The sequence below is a fragment of the Elgaria multicarinata genome, chromosome 3 (assembly GCF_023053635.1).
Source record: "Elgaria multicarinata webbii isolate HBS135686 ecotype San Diego chromosome 3, rElgMul1.1.pri, whole genome shotgun sequence".
Taxonomy (NCBI): Eukaryota; Metazoa; Chordata; class Lepidosauria; order Squamata; family Anguidae; genus Elgaria; species Elgaria multicarinata.
Genome location: NC_086173.1, coordinates 81,198,573 through 81,220,423, shown reverse-complemented (window position 1 = coordinate 81,220,423; position 21,851 = coordinate 81,198,573). Strand labels below are relative to the sequence as shown.

Genomic DNA, 21,851 nt, shown 5'->3' with positions numbered 1-21,851 from the left:
AGCCAAGGATAAGCCAGTAATGCATATAAAATGGAATAAATAAATAAATAAACAAAGGAGGGGTGGAATTAAAAGCAGCAGTGTTGCTGAATAAACAACAAGAATAACTTTAAAAAAAAGGCTATATCTGTCTTTTACCAGCAATAGGGGGACGTGCCCAGGAGAGGGGGAAGCAGCAGCTGCCAATTTGACTGGTCAACCAGTCTTTTAAGAAGCAAGACTGTCAGTTCAACTCATGAAAGCCATTGCTCCACCACGACAGCTCTGAAAAGTGGAGCTCTCACTTCAACTCATGATAGGCATTGCTCCACCGGGTTACTCTCTTTGGAAGGCTCTAATGGCCCTCCAAGTACAGGAGAGAGTGGGGGCACGTCCACATGGGATGCCCTAGGGGAGCTCATCCCCTTGCACCACATCTTTTCAGTTGTTCCCCAAAGTTAGGGTGGGTAGCAGTGCTGTGTATCTCTTATTATTGGCTTAGTATATGATTTCACAGGTTGTGTTTGTGCATTTGGTGGGGCTACTGTTTTAAAAAACACTGGGAAAAGTCCGTTCAGACTAAGAAAGAGAAGTTCCCAGAATCCCAAGTTACCCGTTTTGCCTATCCCCTCCTCCAACTTTGGGATCATGTGATCATGACCGGGAGTTGACTCTGCCCCTCAGCCCTTCGGAAAAGGTATTTTTCCCGCCGGTTTTTAAAAAAATTCTAGCGCGCGACCCGTACCACGCAGAGAGCTGAGAGTAGTCTCAAAATGACCCCCATCCACGACTCTCCAAGCACAATAATTTTTAGAAAGATAGCTTCAAAAACAACACAGTTATCCCCCTTTCTTTTCCGCAATACAATCCTATGGGCGAAATGTTTCAAGATGGCGATAGAAGCGGAACGCGGAAACCAGAGCGCTCCGAAAATGGGCGCTTCTCTTCGCCTTGCTTCTAGGGGTCCGCGGTCCGCTTCTACTCTGCTTCTGGGCAAGGCGGAGCAGGCCAATTCGCTCCTGCTTCTGCGCTTCTAATCGGAGCGGAGCACATGCCTACTAGAAAGTGGCCCTGTGATGGATCAACGTTGTGGAGTGGAGTGGGAGGGAGGGGATTCTCTCCCTTTCTGGGACGTTTTTCAAAAAAGGAATTAGCTATAGCCTGCTAATTTCACAGACATATCTTTACCTGTTGTTGTTGTTATTATTATTATTATTCACCTGAATATTCTATGTTGTCTAGCTGCTTGGGGCTTCTAAGTGGTATTGCCAAGGCCCCCTCTCTTCAGCCCAGATCTAGGAAGGATAAAGGAAAGAAAAAAGCACTTTGGATTTACTCTCCCAAAGCCAAGGGACCACTAAACTTTACAAAACCTACTCAGAACCTGCAGTCATAAAAATCCAGAGAGCTTCGGCTATGAGGTGATATAGAAATGTACTAAATCATCATCATCCAAGGCTCTTCTCCATAAATCCCTACCAAATCAGGTGGTGACAAGTGAGAGGGCTTTCTCAGTGGTGGACCCGTCTGTGGTACACCTTCCCCAGAAAGGCCTCCCCTGCACCTACTTCACCGACTGAAGGCCTTTTTATTCTCCCAGGCATGTTAAGAACCTATTGTAGTGTTTTTAGGCCATGGCTAGACCTGGCCTATATCCCAGCATTGTCCTGGAATCATCTCTGTACATCCAAATGACACACAGGGGATCCCGGGAGCAGGCAGGAATGACTCCCTCCATTTGCTTGAGATAATCCTTAGGTCTAGCTAAGGCCTTAGTTCTTTGCAATGTTTTCTTCTGCTGCTGGTTTTATGTGCTGTATGGTTTTTACTCTTTGTTACCAGTTTTAGCTTGCTTTTATTATGTGCAGTTTTTATAATTGTATTTTGTGTTTTAATTTACCTGGACACTGACCATATAACTCTGATTATTGGGCAGTCTGAAAGTGCAACAAATGAACCATGAACTATTCTTGGAACACAATTTCTTTTTATTTAAAATATTTCTTGACTGCCTTTCAGGGCAGAAGCCCTCCCAAGGTGGCTCATAACAGTTAACAACTGTATGCATGCTCTACTGCCAGGAAAGTCTGGAAACAACTTGTAATTTGGGAAGACGCCTAAATGTATGTATCCGCAGCAAAGAATATTTGCTCTGTGAAGTTAAGTCCCGGCTTTGTCTGTGTACTGAAAGATTTGTGCTGTCATTGAAAAGTCTCTTTAATATATTTGCTCCGATACCCTACTGAGGAAGTGGAGACCGAGGCCAGTAGTCCTGATATCTGGCTGGCACCTTGATTATTTAGTAGAGTGGATATTAAGCAAAAATACAAAATAATACAGTGGTACCGCCTGGTGGCAGATTTTTTAAATTCACTGCTGCTACATTTCTCATAAGTGCGTTCTCTTGAGCACAGAAGTCTGATATAACTGTGTTTAATACCAATTTTATATAGAAATATTTTTGATATTGAATTCCTGCCAGACAACTCTATAGAGAAGTCATGCTAAGCAAAATGGACTCAGTAATGCTCTCTTTTGTAACAGTAAGAAATGCTGAAGAAATATAGCTTTAATTTCTTTTAAGTACTACAATGTTTTTTTTAAAAAAAAATAGGGAACTTATATTTGTATCAATAAAATTAAGAAATGGATTCAAATATTTCTGTACTATAATTATAATTCTGTACTATAATCGAGATATTGTTAGTACAATATCTCGATTGCAACCCACCAAATAATCCTAGGTATACACTTCACTTAGAAGTATTTTAATCTGCTATTAGGGGGTAAACAGGCAGCTAAATGCTTCCAAAGTACTATATTGCAGACAGATAGCTCAAACAAAGTCACATTCATAGCAGCTGTACTTGGTTTAAAAGGGGGAAAAGTCAGTTGAAACCATATTAACTTGCTTTTTTGGAGAAGATTTATTAAAAATTTATTAAACTCTCCCTAAACTGACATCAAAGCTGCAATCAAGGCTGCATATTTACCTGGGAGCAAGCCTTGAACCCAGTGGGACTTACTTCTAAGTAAATATACATAGGATATTTCTCTAACTTTCCAAGGCATACATAAATTGAAAGAGACAGACACCACAACAAAAAACAACAGGTGGGCATGCTTTACCTCAGGAGTGAGGAACATCTTCCTGTTTGAGGCCTAAGTTTAATTTTGGAGCTCTTGGGGGCACATTCCAGTCATGCACAGGGCCAAAGTTGGTAAAAGGAGGGGGCCTTCAAACACCAAACATACCAACATATTTTAGCTTAAAACTTTTACTTCCAGTAACAAAGCCTTCGGATAGCCATTTCAACCTATTTGAATAGGAAAAGACGACACAAAAGCCAGGAAACCATGAAATAATCGGTGGTTGAAAGTGGATGGAGCCAGAGGAAGGGAGAGCCTTCGGCCTTCCGAGGCTACAGGGTAGAGAAACCAGAAGGGTTAGATTTGGCCCGTGGGCCTCCAGTTCCCCCAGCTTTATCCCATTGGCTCAGATTCAACAAACAGTGAGGATAAGGAGAAAATGCAGTAGGCCTTTCTCGTGAAATCTTGCACAAGACTTAGTAGAAGGATTCAGGTTAGAAACATGGTGAATACAAATGCTTAAGAAGAACGTACTGAGTGTGAAAAGGCTTGCACAAACAAGGATTTCTCTGGACTTAGGATCCCTTTTTTCACACAGATAGGTCAAAAACAGCCCTTCTGTAAGTGAGCTTTATGTTAGTCGATCAGTACGTCTAGATACACATAATTGATCTCACTGTTGTTAAACACATCTAACTCTGTCGTGGATTTCAACCAGAGGAAGCAATTGCACATAGGTCCACTGTATATGTTAAGGTGCTTTTAGAAACAACTAGGGAGAGAAATTTGCTCTTTCGACCCCCCAGGAAGGATTATCAACATCAGAAGTTGTCCGGATAGTGTCCAGTTTTGTGCCAATTCACAGTGGGCAAATGGGCATGCAATTGCCAGCTCTAAAAAGACACACAGAAGTGTAGGGGGGAAAGTTAATGGCAATCACATGAACCATTGTTCTAAAACAGACTTCCCCAATCTGGTGCCCTCCAGATGTTTTAGACTACATGTTTTGCTGGATTCCTGAGGATTGGCCATGCTAACTGGAACTGATGAGAGTTGAAGTCCAAAATACTTAGAGAGCTTCAGGGCTGTCCGAAATGAAGAGGATGGGGAAGGGTAATTAAATATTGGATTTCTATCCTGCCCTTCTGCCAACGAACTCGGGGAAGTGCACATCCTCCTCCCACCCATTTTATCCTCACAAAAACCCTATGAGATAGGAGAGGCTGAGAGATCAACCAAGATCACCCAGTGAGTTTCAAGACCAAATTGCCATTTGAACTGAATCCTCTGCAGTTCTAGTCCACGGTCTCTCTGGTTTGGGATTCATTCAAAGTGAATGCACATCCCTACGTCTGAGTGGGCTGCCGGCATTCTCGCCCACCCCTATGCTAAAATACCATCTAAAAAAACTAGACAGAAAATAATGGGACAAGCCTCCCATGTTATTCAGTGTTTTGGAGTTTTAGGCTGCCATTGTACACCCCATCAAATTCATTGGCCTGGTTCAGACAACACGCTAAACCATGCTGGTTAACCACAAAATGGTTAACGGAGTGCATTGACCTTCATGCATTCCATTAACCATTTGTATATATTTATATATTTATTTATATTTATTACATTTATATACCACCCCATAGCCGAAGCTCTCTGGATGGTTTACAAAAGTTAAGCAGCATGGTTTAGCTCGTTGTGTGAACCAGCCCAATGAGTTACTTGCAAGCAGCCATGCGTATTATACCAGGTAGTCATCTAAAGTAGTCAGAGCACAATCTGATGGTGCCCCTTTTAAAACTTCTGTCAGCTGTTCCCCTTCCCCTTATGAAGGAAAGGATGGTCACTTGTCGTCTTGATATTTCCTCTTTGCTGTAGAGAAACACTTTGGTATAAGTCATTGTCAGTTTATGGCAGCACCCCAATGAGAAAATGAAATCATGCGCTTACAAAAGCCGCACTGATTGCAATGGGAGACTCATCTGTCACTAGCAGAGCAATCCTATCCTAGCTTAAAAATAAGTCCCACTAAATTCAAGAAGGGACAGGATTGCAGCCTAAAGGCAGTTGAACCCCAGAACTCTCAATGGCTGGCAGGGGATGGGGGAGAACTGGATAAAAAGGATCCACTCACAGTAATCCATGTTAAGTTGTTTATTGGTTCCAACAACATTAGTAGATTGGATATTAAACAGTACTTTTAAACATTCTCTTAACCAAAAATATAACAAATATTTACAATCACTCGATAAAAATACAAAAAAGCATACAGAGGCACTGTCTTTCTAAAAGACATAAGTGTAAGAGGTATCAAAAAATAGAAGACAAACATTGCTTGTTACAGAATACTTTACAATCACTGACTTGTGCAGTTTGACAATTGCTATTGGAATACCATTACAACTGTGCAGTTTTTGCCCATATGCTCACGTGTAAAATGTCATTAATACCAAGCTAAACTGCATCCAAAGTATATATATATATATACAGAAATTAAAGATAAGACGATGGCAAGCACAACCCAAAAAGTGGGGGCGGGGAAGAGTTGAACTAGGAGTTGAGTTTATTTTCCATGCCATTTTTAAACAATTAGCATTAAAAGCTTTCGTCAAAGAGTGTATCCCATTTTTCTTGATTGGTTTTTGTTTTTAAAATTACAGTATATTATAGGGGCCAGTAGCTGTGCTGTTGTTTATAAATAAATAATCTGAATGACATGTTGAACAGACCAAGTTTCCTTTCTTCTGGTTTTACCTCCTCAGAGAAGCTATTAGGGAGAATTCATTCTTACGGGATACCACTCACTTGTTCTTTGAAATCACCCAGCTCTGTAGAACGATCTTATCCAAAGAAGGCGTTTCAAAAGCCTAAATGAAAACCACATCTACTAGCATCTGTGCAAAATCCTCCAACTTCAGCAGATAAAGGGCTGACACTGTACCTATTCTTCAGATGAAAACATAACATTTTAGTTTACCTTAGGTGACAATGTTTGTCAGGGTAAGAGAAGTGCATATAAACACATGTGCACCTTCAAATTACTACTCTGGACAACATCAGTACAACTAGAGGAACACTTTTTCTACCCCGATATTATGCATATTTTCACAACATAGTTCACCGACATTATAAGCCCAGCATCAATAAGAAGGACTCGCCTGGCAAGCCTAAAGGATATATAGGCTACAGCTCTACTTTTATATTAAGAGAGAGGGTCTGCCTGCCCCTCTGCCTGCCCTATTCATGCAACTACATGGAGGCAAAAACCTGATATTGGTTGCATGTTTGAGATTTCCAAACATTCCTAGTGCGCTTTACCGACATAGCCTGTTTGGTTGGAGATCGTTTCCTGACGACATATTGAATGAAGTGTAAATGATATGTACAGAGAAGAGGTGGCCATTTCAAACACATTATGAAAGTTAGGATTGGACAAATCATATAATCTGGGGCAAACGCATAGAACATGCTAGTAACATGCTCAATTACATTACGAGTAAACATTATGTAAACAGCATAGAATAGGATTAAGCAGAGTTTTAACATGAACTGTTTTTTTGTTTTTAAAGTGATTCTGTCTCTTTGCACCCAACCCATGCCTCATTTCATTTTGGCTAGTATTCCTGATCAATGTGATCAGCTGATTTAAAAAGAACAAACAAAAAATAAACAAATAGAGAGCAAGGACAGATCGAGGCAACTCCCACTGTGCAAATATGAAGCAGTTGAAAGAGCATACTTACCAAGAGCATATTTACACTATATGGGTTCTGTATTAGGAAAACATGATTAACGAGATGGGGAACGGCTTTAAAACCAATGTACTTGAACACTTAATATTATTGGTGCTGTTGATAGGAAAACATCAGATTCAAGAGGGTGACTGATGTGAAATGGCTGGCTCCATGGACTTCAGATGAGGTGAGCAGACCTTGAGGTACGACAGTGTCCATGTACAGAGCATCAGGCTTACAGAATGGAAAAAGATTACCCTCAAGGGAGAAGGCTTTAAAGTCTTTAAGATTTGTTCCTACAAGCTGAAACAAATATTTGAGGTTACTGAGAGATGATCTTATTGGCCCCAAACACCATATTTTCAATTATGTTCGCAGTTACATTAAATTAGCACTTATGCACCACTTGATAAACACATGAACTAGATCTGCTGGGAGCTAAGGCTCGAGGTGTACAAGCTTATTTTTTGGCAAATATCGCTCCATTCTTAGATAGCCCTAGCTCATCTGGTGAGAAGTACTTTGATAACTAGAGGCACTGAAGTTCCAACTGCAGTCAATCAGCTGGCTGAACAAGCAACCCTCAGTGCTCAACAGAAGGGCAGTATTCCCATTCTGCTGGGTGTCAGCTACAGTAAGAACTTGAACAATCTATCTGGCTGAGCACGTGCTTCTTTCCTGCTTCTGCTATGGCTACCTAGGATTGTGGTCTATGTACACAATCCACCAGGAACTTATCCTACACCAGGCTCATGCAAATCAACCGAAGTTGCACTATTCTGAACTTCTAATGGGATTTGTGCAGGAAAAGTTGGTTTGGGTTCTGCCTGTGTTATACATTTTGAAATTGTGGGTGCCAACTTGAGTCCGATTTTAATATTATTTCACTGATTGCTTTCATTAAGGCCCTGAAAGGAGTGGAAGGAGTGAACACTGACAGCTACTTATTCCAGATATTTAAGGCTAGAGTGTTAACATATAGTCAGCCAATTAAAATATGAATTTGGTAGCGTCTCCACTTCTTCCTATTATTTTCTGGTTTGTAATTTCATGTTAAAAGGCATTAAAAGTACTCCAGCAGGCTCACAGAAATCCAGAACATAGCCTTAGGTTAACTAGCACTGGCCTAAATCAATATAGGTAATGCATATAGAAGGTTTTAGCTTTTAAATTTAATATTTGGTACTTATGTTTGGATTCTGCCAAAATATGCTGCATTTGCCTCGTGCACAAAAGAAAATCCGAAAGCTCTTTATAACTCGGAAGTGTAAAAAATAAGTTACTCTGAGGCACCTTTTAAATCGATAAACATCTTCCTTCTAGGTTAGATTGTAAACATTTTAACTATTCTAAGATTTACAAGTAAACTTGAAATATACATTGACACATTCATGTCTATTTATAATGTTTGGTTGGCCATCATCATGTGCTAGAGGAAGAAAATAAATGCAGATAACTCCAGTTTTTCTCCATGTACTCTGGTTGGCTAAGTAAAGCTGCAACATCAACTTAGCCTAATTATAAACAAAGACTTTGCTCTGTCCCTTACGTACGTGTGTGTGTGTCTGTGTGTGTGTGTGTCCATCCACCCATGTGACCCAGAGGTATGCAATTTTTGACAAACAGCATCTTAGTAACTATCCCAACTCTGGATCAGAGTGAGGTCTTTCTCTAAAGATGCGCAAGGCATCAGAGCACCTCCAAATTATTTATTTTATTTTATTTATTACATATTTATACCACCCAATAGCCGATTATATTAGTAGACCTTCCAAACTCAGTAGAGGATAGTCTGATATGCCTACTGTTTCACTGGGTTTCAGATGTGTCCCAACATCATTTCCCCCCAGTATCTCTGAAGCCCAGCACCCAAGGCTGGGACAAGGGAGAGGGATTTGATCTTGCAGTCACGCTAAGCTTCTGAGACACTTGAGAGTGGTAAGAAGGTCTACAAAGCCCAGAGTGACTGCAGGCACATGCCTTGCTTTGTTCTCATTATGGGCTCACCATTGGGGAATTAATGAGTGGCAGTGGTGAATTCCCATGGGTAGCAATAAATCACTTCCTTCCTTGTACAGGTTCTCTCGAAGGGTGGCTTATGTGATTTGTAAAAGCTCTATACCTCAAGAATTCACTATGTTTAGGGGAAATCTGGGATGATCTAGAAGATGAAATATATTAACTTTAGTCCTGGCTGGAAGAACAGGAAGGTTAGTATATAGTAGTCCACAGTTGAAAGTTCTCTGTAGTCACAAACCTTGGGATGAGTTTTCATCCCTGAAAACTTAACATCTTTGCCTTTTCATGTTTCATCCTATGTTGTTGTGCAGGGAAGCCTGGCAAGTACAGCCCTAAATTGGAGCCATGTCTCACTAGGGCTTCGCCTCACACTCATTTCCAGAAACAGGGGCTCATCCTGGATCATATAGTTCACACTAGTGGAAAGTGTGTCTGATCTGGTGCTTGGCAGGTAACTGCAATCGGCTTTCACTTTTGGAATTGAAGGAAATGCTTCCTGGCAAACCTAGGTCTGATAGGTTTGCCAGGATGATGTTGTTATTATTACTACTAAAAGTGAAGAACTGGAATCTAACATTCCTTCTGATTTCTCTGGTCCTACGCCTAAGTTTTGGACACCTCTGGCTGGCTCCTAAACAGCAGAACTCAATGGGAATTTCTTCAATGCTAGACTGGCTGAAGACGATACAGCTCAAAAATTCAGGGCGCAGTTTGCAAACAGCAGCCATCTCCTTGTGCTTCTTCCATTATTATTTTTTACAATGGGTCTTGCACTTAACAGGATCCCAGTAGATAGTGCCGTAGATACAACAAACACCAAGATTCACTTAGACTGAAGGGCAGGAAAAGGAATGTGGGAAAGAGAGGAACTGCAGGCCCTTAAGTCATTCGAAAGTTGAAAGGACAGTCACATGTACTTCACTGGTTTTAAAATACAGGGCCAACAGATGGCAGTATTTCACTACTGGATGCACATTAAAGCACATTTAATACACATCTCAGGGGCTTGGCATTTTACAAAAGAGGTTTCATGTTGCATTGTGTGTAAACCTCTAGCTGCACTCATGAATATCCAGTTCCTCAGAAATCCAAAGTGTTTTGCTTAGCGTACAAACATTTCACTAACACCTAAATAAATTTGTTACCTTATTTTCTTTGTAAAAGCATTCACATTAGCCAACCAGAGCATTCCAATACACATACAACAAACAAAACAAAACAAAACAAAACGGAAAATAAATCCTTATATAAACTCCAAATTAATAAATTACTCTTCAGATTGTTGCAGTTTCGTTGGTTTGGCTGAAGTTTTGCAGTTTCTGTAACTACATAACATAACACTCTTCAACTGAGAGCCATGATGGTCATATAGAAAATATTTGAGTGAAGTGTACTAAAAGATTCTATGGATTTTCTACAGAAGAATGCTTCCAAGGTGGCCCCAATGCATTAAAAGTTAGGTCCTTCTGGATACGGGTTACTGCAATCCAGGGTCAGTATTCCTTAGGATTAGTTGTCTGTCTCTCTCAGATATAAATAGTTTCCTTAGGGTATGGAACTGATCTCAGTGGATTGGTGCAAGTTCAAAATTAAGATCCAGAGAGGATAACTGCGTTATTTAGAAGAGAGGCAAATGCAACATTTTGTAGTCAATAGCAGCAAGCTGTCAGCTATAGCTAACAGCATTGTATGATTCCTTCTTCCGATGTTATTGAGGCAATCTTCACAGGAAGCACAAAGGCTAGACTGCTGATACTTGTTCATCTTCTGTGAAACAAGAAAAACATTGTAAACAGTTTATGGCATGAGCATGCAATATAGTTAGTCAATAAACTGACCATACCCCACTCTCAACCAATGGCAGAAATCGGGTATCCTTCCCCATGCTTTCCTGAGTCAAATCAAATGAGCAGGCAACATGTTCAGAAGATTCAAAATCTTTCTTTACTGCTGTCCATGATGCTCTATGCCCGGTCATGAAGTGATGAGAAATCAGAAATGATTTAGCAAGGTGTGTACACTACACTTATGGTTTTATCACTGCTTACCCAGGTGCCGCCTTACCAGCAGCTCTTTTTGCCAAATTTATAATCTGTGTTTTAATCATTTTTATTTTTGATACCATCTCTTGGGATTTAAGAATTGCTTTTAATCACCAATAGTTCTGTGAATTTTTCTTCAAAATATAGACCAAAAGGTTGTTTTTTAAAATTTTGGACTCTTAATAGGATCAGAATTATGGGGCAATGATTCAAAGTACTGGGCTACACTTGTGCACAGGGGCTTGGCTTGTACTCCTCACATTCTCCATTTGGCCAATATGGGGACATTAAGATAAAGTTTGATATGCCAATGGGTTCAGGAAAAAAAAGTTCAAAAATCTGAACAAGTATGCCTAACTCATAATTGTGCCTGAAGTATTTCTTTGGACCCCAGGCGTACTTTGCAAGTGGGCAATCCTCTAAGATTCTCCTATGAGACACAAACCTGGTTTGCACATTGCAACCAACTGTGGGTTAAACAACCTATAGGTACTCGGGGTGTGCACGACTGAGCACACTGCCTCCTTCCCGCTCGCCACTTCCACTTTCTAGCCATGCCACATTCCTGGGTTGTTCATTGTGACATGTCAATCTGGAACTCTGGGCTTTTGAGGGAGGAAGCAGGCCAGAATTTTAACCAAACAGCGAACCATAGGTTAAAACTCTTGGGTTGTTTCCCTCTCAACAATCCAGAGCTCGGGGTTGCCATGTCAAGACGAACAACTCAGGAACCCAGTGTTATTATGAAACTGGATGCAAAGCAGAAGCGGTGAGCAGGCAACAGTGTGCTCGCTTGCTTCAAACAACCTATGGGTAAAATAATCCATGGGTTGTTATTATGTGTGACCAATGCACCACAGCGTAGGGCATTGATGAGTGTCAAACTAGGACCAGGGAAGAACTGGGTTTGAATTCCCAGTCAGTCACTGAGTAACCTTGAGTCACCCACTCTCAGTCTAATCTGCTTCACATGGATAGGAAGAGAACCATGTATGCCACCCTGCGCTCCCTGGAGGAAGGGCAGGATAAAAATGAAATAAAGCACAGCGAATAATTTTACAGCCTTTTGTGTTATTTTGGGGGCTCTTTAGCATCTGGCTCAGCAAGGTTGATTTCCTGTAGGGTAAAAGCAATAATACCTCATGAAATAAGAAGGTTAAAAGCGTCACAGAGACATGCACACCGGTTAAATGTTTATGCATGTTTGGGAACGTGATCACACAAAGTTATACATATACATGTATACATCCACCCCCAACCCCCAACGGTTTTGGACATAATACTATCAATATAGCACAACTACAAGGTTCTTCACACAAGACTGTAGAAGGATTTTAAAGTCAAGGAAGCATGTCAGCTGCCGAAATCCAGATTTTGCAAAAGCACAATCTGAGCGTGAGAGACATTTCAGTTCATGCATTCAATTAAGAATGAGAAAATTTGTGCCAAATTTAAAAAATGAGAAAACAAACAACCAATAGTGATGGGCAACAGAAGGTGAAGTACAAATGGAATGAAAGACAAAATCAAAGTTGCCTATTTTCATTAGGTAATCTGGGAGCAAGGGGAAAAAAGGGAAGTCTCTACATTTGATTACTTTTAAATTTCCGTGATTTTTGTCAGTTCAGCCCTTTAGCATATAGCGATTGAGGTGCAAAGGGTTCGTAACGGGGGCCAGGTGCAATGTGCCAGGGTGGTCCAATTAGTGGGTCCCTCTGGGCTTGATTTTGTCCACTCAGCAACTTCAATGGGTTTGCAACACTTGCTTGTTGTAAATAATTAAGGTGCAATTTAAAGCTTCAACTGTTTTCAGTCTGATAGCATTTTCTTCAAACTCTGAAGAGTGGAAGCCAAGGACCATTTATTGTGTGGCCACTCACTACTGCAGCTCTAATGGCACGAGAGCCAGGCATCTCTAGACTCTGGTGTGCTGGGCTTTATCTGCGGAGCACTGCGTGAGAAAATGCTCAGCTCACTACCAGTCCACATACGACCAGCTCTGCACTTGGCTAGAGCAGCTGCAGGGCACATGTTTGGATAGTCACCGTGTGCCACAGTTCCTGCGTTTCCACCCTAAGATAAGCGCTACCAGGATAGGCAACCTGGTACCCGCCAGATGCCTTGGACTACAACTCCCATACCCCCTGACTATTGGCCATGTTGGATGAGGCTGATGGGACTGCAATCAAAAACATCAGAGGGGCACCAGGCTGCCTATCCCTGCTCCAGTGCATGCAACTAGCTTAGACGTCGCTAGTTACTTTTATGTTGCCATCCCAAAATCATTTCTGCTACACAAAGAACATTTTAGTTGTTGTTGAGGGACAGGAACTCGGGACCACTCTGTGCTTCTACTTGCATTTCTTGCAAACATGCTGGTTAATCACAAGCGCAGTGATACATTTGCTGGATGCGTGGGGATTATTCATTGTCACAATAAGCAAGTGGTAAAGCGTGTGCAAATGACGGAAAAGGAACTGATGCACAATTAAGGTGGCTTCGGTGAGGTAAGACAGTTTGCGCATTGCCCACACTTATAAATTACACACCAACGTACTAAACAGCTAGCAAAGAAGATCTTTCACGTACCATCCTCTTCACTATTTGCGTCAGTCATATCTGCTAGCTGGGGATGGGACGGCTGCCGGCTATGCCACTGAGGCATCTTCTTTGGAAAACAGGCCACGGGTTCGCTACTCAGAGGAGCGGAGGAGAGCCTAGAGAGCTTGCTATGCAGCATCTTGGACCTCTGCACCGCCACACTATAGTCTGGAGGTTTTAGGTGTGGGTGGTGAGGTGATCCTTCCTTTATGTCCGCTAAAGAAATCCCCATATATCCTGGTGGGGTGGGCGGTGGATCCCTATACCTATTGTCTTCCTTAGGTGAGGTGACACAGTACACTGGCACAAGAAATAAGCAATGGAAATGTTAATGAAGGAAACAAATGAAAAACAAAAAGCATTTTTTATATATAAAAAAACAGTGAAATGTTACAATGGCTAAACTGAAAAACTGATAACAAAAGGTAAACGTAGGATTGCTTGTTATAAAACGCCATCGGCAGGATTTTGAACGTTAACCACTGGAAAAGTCACAGCACAGTAGCAGGATTACTAGATTCAAGGAGCTGAAGCAGCATTTAGAGCATCCTTTGATCGCAACAGCTTGCAAATAGGCAGACAGCAATAGCAATGGTTATACATCTGAACTTCCTGTAGCACGTTCTATCTCAGCCTCCGCAAGTGAGAAACTCGAAGGAGTGTCAAACCGTATCGGGATGGTGGGGGTGGGAGAAGCGCTGTTTGGAAAACAGGAAACAGAAGAGGAAAAGGGGGAAAGCAAAATCCAAAGAGGTTGAGTGGGGCTAGCGTTGCATTTATGGAGTGATTCTGTGAAAAACTATTCTGATAATATGTTGGCTCAGAACAGGTTTGGCAGCTCCTTGCAGTTACCAGTAACAGACATGTTAAATATGTTGTATTTGACCACTGACAGGCCATATAATTTGTTCTCTAGCTTTCCAAATTCCCTTTGCTAAGGAAGAAAAGAAAAAAAAAAAACCCCTAACTTTTGTTATTTCCGGAAACCATTATATTGCTGATTTTTAAAAACATGCTTATTAGGTGAAATCTGGTTCAGGTCTAATGTTGACAACGTCGCTCTGAAAAGGTGACAAGATGCCATCCACCACACTTGGCAAGCTGTGGGTTCTGTGCAGTCGCTGGCATCCCCGTTCCTTCTCAAGCAAGCTGCCCAGGCTTCTCCCTCTTTCTCTTCCGAAATTCATAGAATCATAGAATAGTAGAGTTGGAAGGGGCCTATAAGGCCATCGAGTCCAACCCTCTGAAGAGGGAGCGTGAGAAAAGCAGAGATGATCTTGGGAGAGAAGAGTGGCGGGGGATCCGGCCCAGCCCACCGCCATCAGGTGCTCCCCTAAGAGATTGCTTCCAAGGGGAAATCTCCCTTGAAAGGAAAAAGGTTGCCCATTCCTGGTGTGGGAGAATACAAGGTTTCTGGTTACACAGAATCCATCACTTCGAAGAATGTAATTAATTCAAACCATGCAGCAGTCTTCCCCAACCAGGCACCCTCCAGATGTTTTGGACTTGAATTCCCATCAGCCACAGCCAGCATGGCCAGTGCTCAGGAATGCTAGGAGTTGTAGTCCAAAACATCTGGAGGACACCAAGTTGGGGAACACTGCTGTTTACAAATGCAGGTGTTTGATAATGACCAAGTATCACCCAGCAGTGGATTAAAGACAATCACGTCGATCCATGTGACGAAGCCAGTGTACCAGCTCCCACTTGATGTGCTGAACAGCCCAGGGATGCTCAGTCATAAGAACATAAGAAGTGCCCTGATGCTGGATCAGACCAAGGGTCCATCTCGTCCAGCACTCTGTTCACACAGTGGCCAACCAGCCATTGGATGAACAAGCAGGACATGGTGCAACATCACCCTCCCACCCTGTCCCTGGGTTGCCTATTGTTCCGTCCAAAACTGGAATTATGAGCTGTTGGGGAAGAGACAACCCAGAGGTGTAACACAAGAACAAAAAATTGGGTTACAATTCTGGGTTGTCTCTTTTCCAACAACCCAGAATACCTGGTTCGGACATTCTCACCATCCAGTGTGGTTTTTCTTATTCCAAAAGTATCCAAGTTAATCTAAGACACACAAATGGTGTTAACATTGGAATGCACATTCATTAACCAAATCACATGCAGAGGGATTCCTCCATCTGAGAAGCGGCAGGTATCAGTTTAACACATGCTTAATTTGCCATTTAAGTATTAAATGTATGCAGTAACACCACCAGAAAGCCATTTCAGTAATTTAAAAACACACCCATAACTATTATACAGAACAGCTCCCGGATTTTCCAAGATGTATTCCAATGTTACACCACGGTCAGGTTGTCCTAAACAGTTAACTTACTACACTGGCCGACTACCACATGTACATAGAGCTGCAGTCCTACCATTTGCCAGTACGGAACCTTGAAGTAGTGGCCACACAAGCACTGGAAAGGAAAAGCAAAAAGGGCAGCTAAAATATTATGGTATACCATTCCATTCCCAGTCACATCTGTAAAAGGCAAACGAGGGTGTGTGTGTGAGAGAGAGAGAGAGAAAGAAAGAGAGGGGGGAGAGGAGTCTAGGTGCACTGCTAAGGCATGCTGGATTTCAAAATTAAGTTTATTTACTATGCCATGGGGTGCAATTTGCAACAGGTTTGCCAGCTTTTGTTCTGAAACAGAAATAAGTGGGAAAACTGGAAGCTAGGCGTCGTGTTGTTAAAACCAATGTGATTTGTACAGACTTCAATGATGCCCATTTGGCTGAGTGGTGAAGTGAACTAGAAGCAGGCATATGGGATATCCTATGACAGTCCTCCCCAACCTGGTGCCCTCCAGATGTGTTGAGCTGCAAATCCCATCATTCACAGCCAGCATCGCCACTGGAAGGCACCTGGTTGAGGAAGGCTATCCTAGGGTTAAATACCAAGCTGCTGCTTGCATACCAAATTCTAATTCTTTGCTGAACTGTATTTCTACCTGATACTTGCTAGTATGTTGCTTACTGGGGCAGGCCTAAGAAAGCATGTGCAAAACAGAGAGCTGATAAAATGCCAAACTGAATGTACATAAATTGCATGGGGGTGGAGGGGGTTACTAGGCAGAGAATTAAACAAAACGCAAGGCCTCCGCCCTCCGTGAAGAAGCAATTGCCCTCCAATGACCAATTTATGCTCCCAGCAAATGGTTTATTAATTAGTTTTCACTTGTACTACTCCTCTTGCCAATTCCTTTTTCTAAAACTGTTTATTCCCTCTTTGATCTCATTTGTTTTTCTTTAATTTTAACGTTGGCCCTCCTTTTTCCATGGGCATTAAAACAATGAGGATTTAAACTGCAGGAGTAGGGATGGGAAGAAAAGAGAAATGGGCTAGCTGTGAAAGCAGGGCGTTCTCAATGGCCTGGTTCACTCTTTACAACAACCCGTAGTGAAGAAACCCTGGGTTGTTACTGCAGCAGGAGCAGGTGGGCAAGAATCAGCATGCTCGCTCCTGCTACATTTTCAAAAAAACACCGTTAACAAACCATGGGTTGTTGACAATGTGCAGACCAGGTCAATACGTGAATTTATACAGACATGCAGTCTTTTGCTTTCTCTCTCCTCTTCTGACATACACCGTATCACATTTCTTCTCTTTCTGGAGCTCAGAGATGAGTACGGATCTGTATGTAGCCAAGACATCCCATCCACATACAAGAGGAAAGTATTTCCAACCTTGGGGAGACCCCAACATTTACAATAGTAAAAAGAAGTCATTAGAAAAATCGGTAATGCCCCTTAGACCTCAAAACTGACTGGAATACTGACTATTGAGGAGGGTTCGGGATGGAAAACTGGGTGGTACAGGGAATATCCTGAAAGAAGACCTGGCTGGTTTGTACACTGGCAGGTACACTGAACAGGAGCATGCACTCCATAGCACCACTCTTTTCTTGCAGGTCCCAAGTCTTGTTGACTTTGATTGTAAGAGCTGCAAGTAGTATGGATCTAATTGTTCTTACAGTGAAACGCATTTCAAATGTGCTTTAAAGAAAATGCAACCAGATCCAGGAGCTTGGATCCTAACTTCCTATGGCCAGAACTTCACCCACAGGAAACTCCCCCTGGTGGAAAAGTAGGGGTAGGGTGGAGAGGCAGTTTTCACGTTTTCCCCTGCTGCCCTTCCAAACTCTGCTCCATAGGGTTGGGGAGCCTCTAGAGCAGCATGGGGGATGCAGGGTGAAAAATGAAAATCGACAAAAATTGCCTCCCCTTCGTCTTGTACCAGCAGAAGCATCCACTGGACCATAGTCCCTTCTGTTCATGGAAGGATCCAGGATCCAAGCCAGGATGTCCCCTGCCTCATCTCAAAGATCGCAGCCTACCACTGCACAAAGGTAGCACAATGATCAAAAGCACTACCCCATCCCCAAGCCCACCACAGCCATTCCTCTTGCAGAGCGTCCAAATACTTAAAAACAATTAGCTAAGGCTTGCAAAAATCTCCTTGCCAAAAATCCTGCACGATAAACAGACCTCTTTCTTTCCCTATACATCATAACGGACCCAGGACATTATTAAGGAAACTGCCGGTACGTGAAGGCCTCCGGTGCAAATGTTGGGAAGAAGGTGGACTGAATGGATGGGTAGCTTAGCAAATGTGGCAGTTATTGTGGGCAGGTAGAGGGTTTATCTTTCCAAAATGCCTAAAGTGTGGGGGTGAGATACAAAAAGAAATGTGGTTTTCGCTGAGGATGAGACGAAGGGGTGAAAGGAGTATAGATGCAGCAGTAGTAACTAGAAGCAGAGAGCATTGTGCATTGGAAAGGCTAAGCAAGAGAGAGAAGGGGTCTAGGAAAGCACATCTCCACCTCCTTTTCTTCAGTGTCGGAAAGAGCCTAGTGCCCTCTGATCGTTACAGGAATAGTGTATGGAGGAACACCTTAGAGTCAAACCTCTCTGGCCTAGCTTGATAGTATCTTAAAAATCCCTTCGCTGAATCCACCTCCCAAAAGCACATGCACATGAGGCAGGATTGCAAAAGGGACAGCTTCTCTGTCTTCTGGCAAGGGTGTTAAGTCGAAGAGCATCATGCCGCAACTTGTACCAGCGGCAACAGAGTTAGGGCACTCCCCCGCCCCATGTAATTGGCCCTGGGAAGTTCATGGATGAAGAGGTGAGGTGGGCAGACTCAACTGGCCCCTGTGCCTCAAACTGTCATGGAGGGAGCAAGAGTAAAAGCCCTACTAACCTTATATAATAAAGTGATCCCAATTGTTGTCAAAATGTATCTCTTGAGTCCTTGAGGAGTCATGTTCGTTCTAGCGCAAGCTCCTTTCGTTTGAGGGAGCATGGGCGCTTCCTGTAGCGTTCATGAAAATGAGTGGGGCAGTAACTCTTACATGCGGGGAGCTTGGCATGTGCATTAGAACTTGCTATGTGGGCCCATACCAAATTGTTGGATGAGGGCCATTGTATCTGGATGCCTAATTTGTTCCACATGCAGGATTTGACTTGAGTTCAGAATTTCCCATGCTTTGCAGAACACAGTAAATAAAAGGTATCCCTCTGCTATGACTACTCTGGGACGATTCGTACTATATGAAATGTTTTTTCCTCAGTAAAAGGATCACCATAATTTAGATATTCTCTTCACTGAAAGCAATGTATGATCTGTGCACAATAAAGCTGCCATGTTTCACCCCATCTTCCAATTCCAATAACATGACATTGTTTTGGTGTTTTGGGATACGGAGTCTCTCTCTTCTTGGCACGGGATACGTCCAAGGATACTCAGCATTTGGATGCTCTGATGACAATGGAAGATGTCACCGGAAGACTCTTTCCTTCCTGTCTTGGAGGCAGGGGGAGGGGGCACAGGCAATGCTGAATAGCTGGAGAAAATCTCTCAGCCTGGATTCACTCACTAGACACTTTCTGTCCCAGCTTGGTGATAGCTAGTATAATGTATTTGAGTGCTCAAGAAACAAGAGCTCCGATTCTTATCACAGGGAGAACTGCAAGAAACCTCTCTCAGAAAGTTTTTTAAAAAAAGGTTTACAGGGAAATTTCCTCTCCTTGTTCCATAAGCCTTTTCCCCTCCCTGCAAGGCAATAAAAAGCGTGCTGTTCTATTACTTTAAATCCCACCCCGACTCCCAAGGAGGTCTGGAAACACTTCGTCCGAGGCTTTGTTCGATTGAAAACATGTGTACAAGTTGGAGTTTTAACATGCAATCCGGCCCCTAGATCTGCTGATGTCATTTCTTAACAGCTAAATAACATAATATATAACAGCTGAGGAAGCTTCCCTGGGCTTTTGATTTGGCTTACCTATGAGGCCTCGCTCTGTACTCGAAGTGACAGTTTTGTAAGTTGTATCACTGCCCGCTTTGGAGTCCAAAACCTCGGCTTGCTCCGCCATTAAGCCGTCAAGTCCTCTCCGCTTTATTGTCCCATAGTTTGATTCGTGGGTGTCTGACAGAGAACTCGACGAGGCCCAGCTTTGCCGGGACTGGTCAAAGTCCATGCCGGCTTTGGATTGCTTGCTGCTATTTGAGTGGACGTGGGGCTGCAAATGAGTTTCTTCGGGGCAGCAGCCGGATGGTTCCACTTCGGCGATGGCCCTTTCTAAATGAGTGTGGCGGTAAGAGTTTAAGAGGTCCCATCCCTTCTGGTTCTGGATATTTTGGAAGTTATCGTGAGAACTGCTTGAGCAAGAGGTCCAGCTTCCGCGACCGCTATCTGCCGCTTCTATCGTGATGTGCTCATGGGAAATCTCCTCCGTGCTCATGGAGGATGGGACAGGCAGCCCTCGAATCACTGCAGGCCTAGGCAGCACCCAACTGAAGTTGAAGGCAACACAAATTAGGAAGAAAACAAAAGCACTGATGAACATGCAAGCAACTCAAGTGTTGATACCACCTGGAGTTAAAATGAAATCTGTAAGGTATTCACCTGTCTTTTCAAGCATTTTACATCAGAATAAGTAGAACATTTTCCAGAATTCTGAATTATTATTTTAAAAATCTGACATTAAATTTACAGTCCAGCATACTTGAGAATGCAACTGTAACATCTGTCTTCACCATTGCTTGTGTGAGTTGGGTTTACACTCTTTATCTATGATTTACTCCTATGTCTATTACTAGGTTCATTTTTCCCAATGCTAATAATGTTTGTTTCTATAACCTCTTCCTTCTTCTCTCTCAAACTTTTAAAAACCAGAATCTTCACCTATGAGAATCATGCAATTACACATTCACATTACAATTATGCTTCCTTGCAAACAATTATTATTATTATTATTATTATTATTTGCATTTTTATACTGCCCAATAGCCAAAGCTCCCTGGGCGGTTCACAAAAACTAAAACAATTCAAATTATAAAACAAACAGTATAAAAACATGATATAAAATACACATTAAAACGGATTAAAACATACCATATGTGATCTCAGTATCTCAATGATAACTTCAGTATTTCCAATCTCAATACAAATTTCTGTTTCAGTCATGCCTTAGGGCCAAACTACACATGACACTAAACACACCATTAGGAACCACATCCATGTTTAATTTCCTTAATAGCAGACATAGGAAGATGACAATGGGAGTGCTGTGGGAAATATTTGTTGGGACTGCAATGGGGGGGAGGGTTATTAAACAGCCCCTGCCCCAAGCTGTAGTCCTAATGAAAATCACCCCACCCCCAGCTTGATTAGTGGGGGCAGGGAAGCTGAAGTATTTTGAGCTAAACGTTATGGCTTAGCGTGTTGTGTGAACCATTCCTAACCATGGTGGCTACATAACCACGGTTTAAACACACTCACTAACCATTTGCCGCAAAAAGGTAAGCGGCCTAACCATGGCTTAGATGATGTCTGAACAGGCCCAAAACTTGGACAAATGAACATGCAAAACACTTCTCAACCAGGAGGAATGTACTAAAAGTGGCAGCAAGGGAAATAACTTGAATCACTGCAGATCATTAACACTGTGGACTGCAGGTACATGATGCAGCAACCTTGCCTCAAGCTAAGTTAAGTCTGGGCCTGATGGGAGACCATTTGGAAATCTCGCATATGCTGCCTTGAGTGACACAAATAAATGGGGCACTTTGCTCCTCTTGACGTTTAACTATTATATCACTCAGGTCTCCAGAGTGCAGGCAACACTGGTGTGCCTCAAAACAGCACCAAACTGCAGTAAAAGCTTCACACAGACCACAGGATGTTCTGCACATTTGTGCTCACAAACGCTGCATCGTTCAGAAAGAGCTGTAGAAAATGTGAACAAATATTGGGAGCACGCAAATAAACAAACGGTAAGAGGGGTGTGTGGAAACGTGTTACAGTGACATTACATATCCAGACATGTCCAACTGCTCCCAGCAGTGTGTGCTCAAACTCCAATTATACATATACTGTGT

General features: G+C 42.4%; 1 protein-coding gene across 12 annotated transcripts in view; it reads right to left on the bottom strand.

Moving 5' to 3' along the window:
- Positions 1–5,202: 5,202 nt before the first annotated feature.
- RAPGEF6 (Rap guanine nucleotide exchange factor 6) overlaps positions 5,203–21,851 on the bottom strand; it is a 163,359-nt gene continuing 146,710 nt past the window's right edge. For 9 of the 12 annotated variants that reach the window (XM_063120713.1, XM_063120717.1, XM_063120715.1 and 6 more), the window contains 3 exons: positions 19,753–20,264; positions 13,448–13,759; positions 5,203–10,583 (listed from right to left, as the gene is read on the bottom strand). In XM_063120713.1, coding sequence (XP_062976783.1) covers positions 10,558–10,583; positions 13,448–13,759; positions 19,753–20,264 — 850 coding nt within the window. In that variant the 3' untranslated portion in view covers positions 5,203–10,557. The remainder of the gene's footprint in view (positions 10,584–13,447; positions 13,760–19,752; positions 20,265–21,851) is intronic. The other 3 variants (XM_063120721.1, XM_063120723.1, XM_063120724.1) reach the window with 1 other exon arrangement.